This window comes from Euwallacea fornicatus, chromosome 32 (assembly GCF_040115645.1).
Source record: "Euwallacea fornicatus isolate EFF26 chromosome 32, ASM4011564v1, whole genome shotgun sequence".
Classification (NCBI taxonomy): Eukaryota; Metazoa; Arthropoda; class Insecta; order Coleoptera; family Curculionidae; genus Euwallacea; species Euwallacea fornicatus.
The window spans coordinates 2,362,592-2,374,377 of NC_089572.1; the positions used below are offsets into that span (position 1 = coordinate 2,362,592).

The window sequence follows — 11,786 nt, forward strand, 5'->3', positions numbered from 1 at the left end:
GGAAGTTTGTATATTATACAGGGTAACTTTACCGATATCACTATTAAGATTTCCCAAATTAAGACATTTAGGAGGTCAATTGAATTTGGAAAAGGTCGTGCGCTGTTCAACGAGATTATTATAAACTTCTTTACAAAATTATTGTTAACGTTATTAATTCATTATCGACCTTGTAACCTTAATAACCATAAAGACATGTCATTTATGGTTCATCTGTAACACTTAACTGCTGCTGTGCATCAGGTTTTACTTCAAAATTCCGGTAATAAAACATACTTGCAAAAAACCCTGTTTATTATTTGTTATGGACTACTGAATCAGCAATTTAAAATTAATTTCCCGGCCCTCGTAAAGTGCAGGCAATTCTACAAAAACCTTGCTAGGACCTGCGGTCTTCATATTCACATAAATCACGTTTATGACTTCAAAATACCTTTTCAGACACTCAAAAATGGGCCTTGAATCCGGCTTCTCGTGCCAGCAGCGCATCATCACGTTATAGATCTCGTGGGGTAGAGCCTCGGGCTTTGGCATTCGATTCCCACCTTAAAGAACCCCTCCTGAAACCATTATTAAAATCCCTTATGGGGGACTTACAGCGCACAAGTTCAAAGACCACCCCAGGTTGGATACCCTCGTACGGCTTAACCTCATAGGTAAGTAACTACATCGAAACCACCCCAACTTAAGATTAGTTTGAATGACAGCCCTAGTGTCCTCTTACACATAAAAATTAAGTTCAAAAAAAGAAATGCTACAGCCACAACGGCATCAAACAGTAAATGATTTAACACTTCTATAAAAGTCATTTTCCACTAGTAAAATAACCAGTCGGGTCAATTGACTTTCACACGACCATTCTTTTAACCTTCCGTGATGCAAAAACTGATTAAAAACAAATAACTGAGTGAAAAAAAAAAACCAGAAGCGTAGCAACCTTCGGGATAAAAACCACTGAAAGAAGTATACTGTGCTCTCATAAGGTAAAATGAACAACCCCTTGTTTATGTCAAGATTAGTATGTATTTATTTGTCAGGTATATACAAAAGTCATAATCTGGATAATGGCGTATTTGACAAATAAACATACGTTATACAAAGTCGTATAAAACGATATACGTAAATGGACTTACCTACACACGAGATGCTTTTCATGACGGAACCATTTTTTAGACAGGAATTAACGGTAGGATCTACTGACTTATTACAAACAATCGCTCTCTATATGTACGCCAATGAAGATGACGAGGGAAATTTTAGGATCGTTTTGTTCGGCCCAAAATTCCTCTATAAGTGTTAGGATGTCAGGCGAGACAGTCAGCAGGAGTATTATAAAAATATCTATCATTAATATAATATACATTAAGTACTTAACAATATAGGTTTGACTGAATAAGACGTAAGCCTAGGCGACTAAAAACTTATACAAACAGCATAAACAAAATATACGAGTATAAAAAAGAAAACAAACAAAAATCGAGGAATAAAATCATTTAAGGAAAGGGGGGATCGAAACCGACCTAACAACAAAGAAACTGACTATTGCACCAAAGAAATTCCCTAAAAGAAGCTTTTTCACCATTAAAAAGCAAAAGGAAAGAGACGAAGATTCAGCCCTAGTTTCGACAGCTACCGATATTTTTTTATACACTTCTACAAGATTAATACCTTATACAAAAGTCCCTGTTTTCATTTTCCTTTTTGGCGTCTAAACTACGAAATAGTGATGTACAAAATAGCAAGGATTAAACATGAGGCGACATGGGCGTGCGCGCATTAAACACACAAAACTCCCTTTGCGCGCGCCCATGTCGAGCAAGGAAAAAAATTAGGGACGAAATCTTCCTACCTAACGTAGAAAAATACGACGGTTATTTAATTATTTGTTAATCAGTGGCGGCACGGCGAGGAAATCGTGCCCTGGCGACTAGTTGAGACAACTAAATTAACACAACATATCACAATAACAGTGAAATTATCGAACGCAGGCTGCAAACCTCTACATGAACGGGAAACCTGGTCGTTTCGTGTCAAAATTGGAACGGTTTAGAATTATTATTATTCATTTCTCTAGCCTATGTTTGAGATCTAGTTTCTTCGGGGTTCCAGGGGGTCAGGACAGGGGTCATTGGCGTCGCTGAAAGGGGTGAATCACTAAACATGCCCTCATTTAATTTTATGTCCGTTAAGAGGTGTTAAAATTACATTTTGCAAAAGAAAAATGATATGGCACCACTACCTACTTGATCTGAATAATTTGAACTACAGAAACACATTTATAGTGCACCTAACAAATGCGAAAATGCCTTTACCGCACTCGTTCAGTAAATAACGATTATAAAAAGAAATTGAAAACATATTCAAATATTTCAAAAGTCTAGAAATTAATGACAAAGAATCATTTGACTCACGTCAGCAAAAACTAAATAACTAACGTAAATATCAGTAACTAATAACTTATAAAAGTAGGTTTTCCTTATACCACAATGAGAACAAAATTTGAAAACATTGGGAAAGATCTCTTAATTTTGTCACATTTTTTGAATGACATAGACCGACTTACATTGCTACACACGTACATTCATTGAAAAGAGAGCCTGCTAATATGGCCATTTTCTTAACGTTTGGGTAAAAATTCGACTTGTTAAATTCAAAAAAGTGCGCCGCTGTTGCCACTCATCGGATATTTTCAAGAACGTTTTCAGAATTCCGGAAAATTCTTGAAAATGTCCGGGGGATTTAGTTATATAGAGACATTCAATTTAAACTAATCGAGTACGTTAAAATAGCCGTATTTCGACGCGTTAAATGTTAGAATCGCAATATTGTCAGTGTTGACAGTGGCGATACGATAATAAAATCATTTATAAAGCGTTGTGCTTATCTGCAATTTATCGTAGTATCCAGACCATTAGTTCAAGGCGCTTAATTCTCCATTTTTTTATACATGTTTCAGTGTAATTTGGGACCTTTTCCAACCACCTCAACAAAAAAAAAGGAAGAAATTTCAAGAATTTCACGTTAATAAAAATAGAAATCAACTGTTAATAATTAAGGTCATGTCAATACTGATTCACAAATTTAACCACCTTTCAGCCGCCCCAAACTACACCCCGGTCCGTCCCCTTGGGCCTCCTTTAACTGCTTAATCCGGCACCTCCCTGTAGGGCACTTCGCTGGTTACATTGAACCTCTCGAAGTAGTGAGTGAGGAACTCGAATGTCGGTCTTGCTTCGGGGATAGCGTCCCAGCACTTTAGCACGATCTGATAAATTTCATCAGGGAGATTGTGTGAGGTGGGCTTAGGCATGCGGTATCCCTGCTCCACCAGCTCGATAACTTCGCGGCCGTGCATGCCGGGGTAAGGAACTTGGCCGTAGGTGAACAACTCCATGAGCAAAATTCCGTAGGACCACACATCGGACTTGATGGAAAATTTACCGTACACGATGGCCTCAGGCGCGGTCCACTTCACAGGAAAGCGACTGCCCTGCTTCGGACAGTACTCGTTATCCTCTATCACGCGCGCAAGCCCGAAGTCGCAAATTTTGGCGATGTTGTTCTCGCCGATCAGCACGTTCCTGGCGGCCAAGTCGCGATGAATTAACTGCTTGGATTCTAAGTACTCCATGCCCGAAGCCACCTGGAAGGCGATGTAGATGAGATCTTCAAACTCAAGGTGTTTGCCCTCGTCTTTGCGCAGGAAGTCCAGCAAGCTGCCCTTGGACATGTATTCTTGGACAATGTAGATCGGCTCCTGTTCACTGCACACTCCGTACAGAGCCACCTAAAGGAGATTCTTCTTGGTTACCGCTTGGAAAAGTGGACATGCCAGGTGAGAGTTCAAAAAGGGAAAGGGTGCTTACATAGGTTGCAGATAAACATTTAAGTTCCGAAGATTTCTACGTGATTTAACAAACACCAAAACACAACACCGACATTTTTCACTACTAGTAACACTATAAAACCGAAAGATTAGTCACCTATCACGGTTTTAATAGTACTGAACTACACCAAAGTTGCGCTAAGTTAAATCATGCATTTTCTGCAAATTCTAGCTCATTAGATAAACGTTTTTCAACCGTTTAAGGGTGGAACAAAACAATACAGACACATTGTATACATATCGTTGTAGTACATGAGGTTAACACATCAAAAAACGGAAATTATACAGTAAAAACTGCCACAATCAACCCAAAATCTACCGAAGCTACTGGAATGAGTTAGTTACAATTTAAATACTAAAGAGATTTGCTACCCAATAAAGGTATCTTCTCCGAAAGCAAAAAAGGGAAGACGAAAAGAAAATGAATACTTCAAGGCTAACAAGATACATTCAATGGGCACGATGGGTGCTAAAGCTTTTGACTAATTGAACACAAATGAATCACTTACCAGTCTTTTATGTCTGAATTTCTTCATAATTGCTGCCTCCTGCAAAAACGCCTGAGTAGACATAGTGCCCTCTCTCAGCGTCTTGACCGCCACTTCGTACTGATTCTTCCATTTTCCGTAGAATACCTCACCAAAGTTGCCACGCCCCAGCCTAAAATTAAAAAAAAAACTTTAATTCTAAAAAAAACTTCCACAACCTAGCACTCACCCTCGCAGCAATTGAATTTCGTCTCTGGAAATTTCCCATTTGTCTCTATAAGTAGGCGCAAGGTCCCACATGGTCGGTTCAGGCTTTCTACAGGGCTTCGACAGCACATGGCACAACCCAAAGGAATTCTCTGAGAAATCCCTCTCCATTATTACAAGACACTCAATAACACCTAACAGACATACTCGAATACGCCATAACCAACTCGGGTAACGAGTCGTGAGTCTTATTCGTCGAAATGTAGAAGCCTCCATTGTCAAGAGGTTTAATTTTGTAATGTTTCACGTGGTAACCTCTATGAGCCTCCCAGTCCTTGATGGACAACGAGTATCCGTTGGGTTGATGCTCTGATGGACGGATGAGGAAGGTTCCTCTCGGCTGGTTTTCATCGCTTAGAAGCAACTTTTCCGCCTCCTTCCGAGAGATATTTTCGAAAAACCAACTATAAAAATCAGTCGTAGAACTACGAAGTTCCAATAACGACTAGCTGCACTTACTCCTCACTTTCGACACTCAGTTCTGGGGCCACAAAGTTGCCAGGAATATAGCCCTTGAGCCCTGTGATCAAATGTTGCACAAACAACCAGTCTCCATCACTATCTTCCTGAACCTCCATCTTGTCGCCCTTAACGAAGGATAAATCCTTGGGGAAAGACACACATAAGTTATCATGTTAGCACGTGCGAGAGGATAATTACCTGTGAATCTCTTGCTTCATAACTGTAGACAGCGATCACTATTTTTGGCTTATTGGGCGTGAGCGGGGTGGTTTGCGATAGGGGCTTTAGAGGTTTGTTAATAGGTTGATTATTGACGGGTCGTATTTCTGTTACATTTAAGCAATTGTGGCCTGAAAGATTTTACAGGCCTAAAAAATTAGTTTGATACGGAAAACAGAAATAATAAAACCGAAGTCATTTTAGGCAACCCTGCATGGGAGTATTTACCACTGCAAAAAGACACGGAGCACACCGTGAAACGCAGTTAAAAATGTATTAAATTAAGTACTTTGCAAGGGAAACTTTTAATTTTGTAGCACGCTCGAAAATTTTATTGCTTTCGATTTATCATATCAAAATCCATAATTTTAAATTTATGTATTGCTAATGGGCATATGGACAGCTAGACGTCGAAAGAATCAGTAGCGCAGCTTAAAGAAAATTTTAAACATACTTTACATAGTACGAATGTAAAAGGTGAATTCGAAACGAGCTTAATACTCCATGGAATAGCAATAAATTATTACTGGAACACCAAATCGGCCATTCTTGTTGCTCCCAAGTGCGAGGGAAAAGAAGAGCAAGAAACATCAATATACAACCTTCACGATTTATTTCCAATTGGCGATATCGGGCCATTCGAACAATGTAATCAATTAAAGTTTATGGTGGAAGAAATTATAAAACAATTAAATAATTTCAATTTACCATAATTCCTGTAAATAACGTTGTAGATAAGGTCATTTTAGTTTAAACCGACTTACTAGGTTTGTTTTTTTGATCCGAAGCAGAGCCGCCACAGCAGCAACAAGTGTTCCCCATGGCTCGACTGAGAGAGGGGACACAACGTGGGGATGTCACAAACTTTCGAGCAAAACTGTCTTCATAGTACCCTGAAACCTGAAAAAGGGAACATTATTTCACCGATGAACGATAGTGCTAATATGCGGCGATTATGCTGCCGCAAACTGGCATGTAAATCGAACTTTTGCGGTCTTTCAATCTATTTCCACTAAACGGAGAGACAAAGCACTTTCCTTCGCATAGAATAAGCACAGGAAGCCACAAATTGTGAGTCCTTCGTGCAAGTTTCGAATAATACGCATTACGTTTTGCATCTGTTGAATGCTAATTCGAACGGTCACTTTCGGCCCAACCGACCTTTAGCTGAAAGCTCACAATGGGTTTGGTGATCACCGCCTAATGGTCATTTGCGCAGGCAAAAGTTACTACGTTGACTTTCTCAAATTTACATTAAGGTCTCACTTAGGGATTTTAAAACTAATACAAACCGGAGATAAAGTTGGAGCGATAAACGACAATCTTATCTTTGGGTTTTCAACTGGGATTTAATTATATAGGAAAGCTATTTTTAGTGGCGACGACTGTTTTTGTATGCTCAAATCAACTTTCATTTAAGGCGGGCGCAACCCTCCGGGAATGCATAAATTTTAAAGTTGGGGCTGAAGCTGGGACTCTCCGAGGAATTAGCCACTTCCCGAAGAAAGGGACGTTCAAAGATTGTCGTGGAACCACTGCAGAGGCATTGGATTTTTGTTGCGCTTTAAGAGTATTGCGGAACGAAGCAGTTTATGACAATCCTCGGGGATAATTGCTATTAAAGCTTCGCCTATACAGGGCTCAATTTAATGGGTGAAGTTGATTTCCATTTGCGAATGAGGAATTTCGAACAACTTACGGAATATTCATTTCATTGATTTTAAACAAGGACTTCATGCTGTATCTCCAAACCATGGCGAACACGCGTCACTTCCTTTTCAACCATTATTGACACTGGCGCATCCATTCAATCATTACTGAAATCACCGTAATGTCGTGTTAGCCGAAAACCGATATCAGACTGCAAATGGTTGAAGTGAAAGGTTCTTCATTAAACATGTGGCTCTCTTTAAGGTGATGATGAAACGCAATGACCTTCTGGTGGATGCACGCTATTCAAAAAACGCGGCATTTTAATTGGCCGCTCAATGCTTCAATTGGTGAACAATCCACACACCATCGACCATTCTTATTTCGGTTAAATCTCCTTTAATTCAAGAATTACGTAATTAACATGTGCTTCTTTTGAGGATGGAATTTTCTTGATGTCCTATATAGTAAAAGAGCATATGATTTTTTTAAGTGACGCTCAAGGCGTTTCTTTTCAAGTGTCAGACAACCTGAGAACCGTTTCAGGGTTGTATGAGTGGGTGAAAACTGGTAGAGTTGTCAAAAGTGATCCCCAATAGCAGATTCCTATCGTGCATCATTAGAGATTTATTTGAAACTTCACTGCTAGCTATCATTTATTTCATATGTGATACAACAGTAATCTCATCAATAACGGAATTAAGGCAACTGCCTAATCCCTTGACCTTTCTAATAATAACAAAACACTTCAAGATTAAGAAGAAACAATAGAATTTTGTTTTCATAAGTTAAAGCGACCTAACTATTACGAGCAAATAACATGGGGGCACACTCATTACATAAGTATTCACGGATTTGACAATTTAACCCTCATTAAGTACGAGAAGCAAGCATTGAATTTGTGGTAGCTTCCTAGGAACACTTTGGTGTCGAGTGTAGTTGGTAGTAAGCTCAAGCACATTATTGAAAGCACCACCTTTTGGAAAGTCAGAGTTATTGGGACTATTTGAGTGAGGAGATCGACTGGATGTGAGGTAGTACCACTGAGACGTCTCAGCCAATTATATATTGCAGCACGTATTCTTTGGCAGCTGCTGATAAATAACATGCTCCTTTACAAACCATGTTGCATGGACCAAAATCTACATTGCCTCATCGTTGAACCTTTGACAGGTTGCAAATGTTTGAACTGATATGACCCTAACGAGATTCCCTAGCCCAGACCTAAGGAACACCTAATATGTTTTAAAGTGTTTTTTTGAGATCTATTCAAAAGCCCTCAACAAAATGGCCGCCTTAAAAAAAATTGGTAGATATTGTGTTCATTTTTGAAAAACAAATGAGTCATGCAAACTATTTGATTGCTTCTGTCCCGTTCTAATCACCAATGGGATTAAATATGATGAACAAAGGCAAATAGTTGAGGTGACTTGTTGTTAAGGGCGAATAAGGCTTCTTCAAAGAAAATTGGAAGATGCGGGACCATTATTGCAAAAATATAAAAATATAAATAGTATGCAACCAGTTCTCACACACTCACATAATCACTTTCTCCTGTGCCCCACAAGCATTAATTAGCACAAAGGCTCCGATAATTAATGTTTAATTGGATTATCGATTCGCACTCTTTACAGCACCAGTACGAAGAATTCCCCGCATTTATTACCATACAATGCCCCCCGGACATGTCCCAACGAAAAGCAAAATAAGACACAGACACTGACCTGATTTGCTGGGCGAAAAGGGCCGCAGGCCTGCGGAAAACGGTGACACGATGGGTGCTTAACGTGGAATTAGCACCAGGGGGATCCTCGCAGCGCCTTTCATACAGGAAAGTTCCAAATTTCTTGGCACAACAATGGAAACGAAATTTCGCAGGGCTATTGACTCAGACGGCCATATTGCCGTCGACGATCCGACTGAAATGGAAAATGGAACGCCTGTGCGATTTTAATTTGGTTTTTGATGGTATGTGTCAATTTTGTCCCTGCGAAGCAGGCAACCAGGCTTTAGCAAGCAACGTTGTCACATGCTTTGAAGTAATTCAAACTTACTTGAACCAGAACATATTAATATCTAAAAAGAATTGTGTTATGGATATGAGTATCATACGTTTAAAAAAAATTCCGGTCAAACAGGATTTGGAATTCTTTGACACCAAACCCGCATGTCTGATATGTTCTACATAGTCTAGAACATAATTCATAAACAAATAAACCTAACCTCAATTTTAATTTTAATGTTTACAAGAGGTTAAGACAAAATTAAACATAAATAAATCTAATTAATATTTATTTACTTACTGCATTTACAACAAATGTTGAAAAGTTAAAGTTGAATTTCAAAAGCCCATTCTCCGTCTATGAATTGTCCATTCCGAAAATAAGACTCAATTGTAAGACTTTTTGTTTGAATACGAATATCGTTTTTAGCACTTAGAAAATTTTAACTAACTAACATACAAGTTCGTGGAGTCTGGAAAACGACCAGTTTTAATAAAATTCAACAAATAATAAAAGTAAACGGAATCGAATTTAAGTGAAGGTAGGTTTATTTGTTTATGTTTAAGATTACTACAACAACCAAGGCACACAGGCTCGGTGTCAAATAATTTCAAAGACTATTTCACCAGAATTTTTTTAAATAATGCGGTAGAAACTACAAAAAATGTTGAAATAACGTTAATATACTGTGGGAAATCTTTTTTGTTTATGTATGCTAATTAGAACCGGCAACATTGCCAATCAGCTGATTGTTAATCCTGAGTCAATGTCAGCTACACTGTGCATAGTGTCATTGTGGTTTCCCCCGTCCATATTCTTCGGTTGCATAACTCTATTGCTTTGTGAGCCCCCTTTTTTAAACGAGAACAGTAAGAATGGCTTCAAAAAGAATAGCACAGAGCGCAGTGAACTGGGCGGCAATCAGTGAAAGAGTGCCCGAGCACCAGAGAGCAAACTTCCTTGCTTTTAAGGCCAAATCTGATGGCTACCTCAGAAGGTCAGTATAACCCCCTTCTTTCTTCAAATAATTAATTACATCATTATACCCAACATTAGGGTGATGGCACTGCCTGAAAGCGCCCCAGTCATCAACTGGGACTTTTACAAGCAGCGAGTACCTGTTGCTGGAATGGTTGAAGAGTTCCAGAAAAAATACTCGGCGGTGACTATTCCCTTCCCTCCAGACACTGTGAGCAGTCAAATTGACTCGCAGGAGAAGGAGATTAAAGCTGATATTGAAAAATTCAAAGCAGACTCCAATGCTAAAATCACACAGTATGTTTTACTTCTTATTTTCACCTGGGACTTCAAAATTTTACTTGCAGATACAAAAAGGAGTTAGCTCACATTAACAGCTTGTTGCCGTATGATCAGATGACAATGGAAGACTACAAGGATGCCTTCTCTAACGAAGCACTGGACCCCTTGAACAAGCCCACTTACTGGCCCCACACAGCTGAGGACCAGCTTGATTATGTGGACAAGGATGCTGCTCCTTCTTCCCATTAACTGAGCCAGGGGAGGTTTTAGTGTTTATTTACAGTAATTTGTTTATTTAATTGCTTAAAGAAATTGTTAAGGGTAATAAAAAGGACCCAAGAAAAGACAACTTTCCTTTTGTTGAAATAAAATAGAGTGTTATGACATGCAAAGTATAACATCCTTCTATTTAGGACGTTAAGCGATAGGCAAATTATTTTCTCAAAATATGCAATTGATTTTTTAACAATTTCTTGCGTTTTATCAACAAAATTATAGACCATTTTCCAATTGGTCCAAATTTGTTGTAAAAACATCAAAGTGAAATTTCGTAGAGTATCGAGCTTCATTGTCCATAAACAATAAGATACAAAATAATTGCGATAAATCTTTAATTTGTTGGTTTCGACTTATCTAAACCATATCGCGACAGGTGTTGCACAAAAACAATTTCACCGGCCTCTGCATGACGCCCTAACTTAAGCAAATTTGTCCCCGTTATGAACAGTTATTCAGCAGAGTAAAAATAGATTTGTTTAACGCTGTTATCTACGACCAGAAAATCTTGCCAACGATGTCGCGCGCTAACAACTTTTTTATAAGAGACGCCAGAGAGGTTTCTAAGTACAAAAACAATAAGCACTTTGTCCAGCTTACTATTGTGCCAGTTTGACGGTCCTACAAGTACATAGAGGATAATCATGGTTCAAGTTTAAATTGTGTTATCTTCTTCCTAAAGTGTTAATGTCGAAATTTAATTTTAAGTAATTCTGTTGAGAGGTAGTTTGATACACCTAATGTCGTACCCATCGTCTTTACATTCCACTATCATTAAAAGACAACATAACTTTAAATCGGAAAGTTAAAATAAGATCGCTCATTTTAGAATTTATATAGGATGTGTGTTTTCAAATTTCATTTATTTTCTATAACAAATTCTAACAGATGGGGTAGTTTGCAATATTCACCTAGTGTGTTTAGTGTGTGTGTATATTCAAACATCATTGATAAGGTCAATATTAGCGAAGCCATGCGTTCATTCGATCTCAGAGCGTTGCTACACTTAGCGCATACTATCGGATGATGCATTCTTCATTTAATTAATTAATTTATTGTAGTTAAGAGAACTTTTGCATATGGTGAAAACATTTCCTAAAGTCTAAAAAAATATGATAAATGATAAAATTATTGTAAATCCTGATCAAATGGTGAATGTAAAATATTCTTTTTAGTATACCTCGTTTAAATTTCGTCAAAATATTTCTGAACGGCAATTTCTCAGTTAATTCGGATTAGTCAAATAAAGTCTGAGAGGTAACCCGATTCCAGACC

General features: G+C 38.3%; 2 protein-coding genes across 2 annotated transcripts; one reads left to right on the forward strand and one right to left on the reverse strand.

Moving 5' to 3' along the window:
• Positions 1-1,000: 1,000 nt before the first annotated feature.
• Positions 1,001-8,977, reverse strand: Src64B (Tyrosine-protein kinase Src64B). The gene is made up of 8 exons (XM_066298982.1): positions 8,697-8,977; positions 6,087-6,222; positions 5,302-5,453; positions 5,101-5,246; positions 4,789-5,045; positions 4,604-4,733; positions 4,396-4,546; positions 1,001-3,787 (listed from the first exon to the last, which is right to left on the reverse strand). Exons 2-8 carry the CDS (start codon positions 6,142-6,144, stop codon positions 3,146-3,148), a joined length of 1,536 nt encoding a protein of 511 aa, XP_066155079.1. The 5' UTR covers positions 6,145-6,222; positions 8,697-8,977; the 3' UTR covers positions 1,001-3,145.
• A 772-nt stretch (positions 8,978-9,749) lies between these two features.
• Positions 9,750-10,627, forward strand: ATPsynD (ATP synthase, subunit D). Its single transcript, XM_066298985.1, has 3 exons — positions 9,750-9,972; positions 10,032-10,250; positions 10,301-10,627. The coding sequence occupies exons 1-3, from the start codon at positions 9,851-9,853 to the stop codon at positions 10,482-10,484; spliced, it is 525 nt and encodes a 174-aa protein (XP_066155082.1). The 5' UTR covers positions 9,750-9,850; the 3' UTR covers positions 10,485-10,627.
• Positions 10,628-11,786: the final 1,159 nt, after the last annotated feature.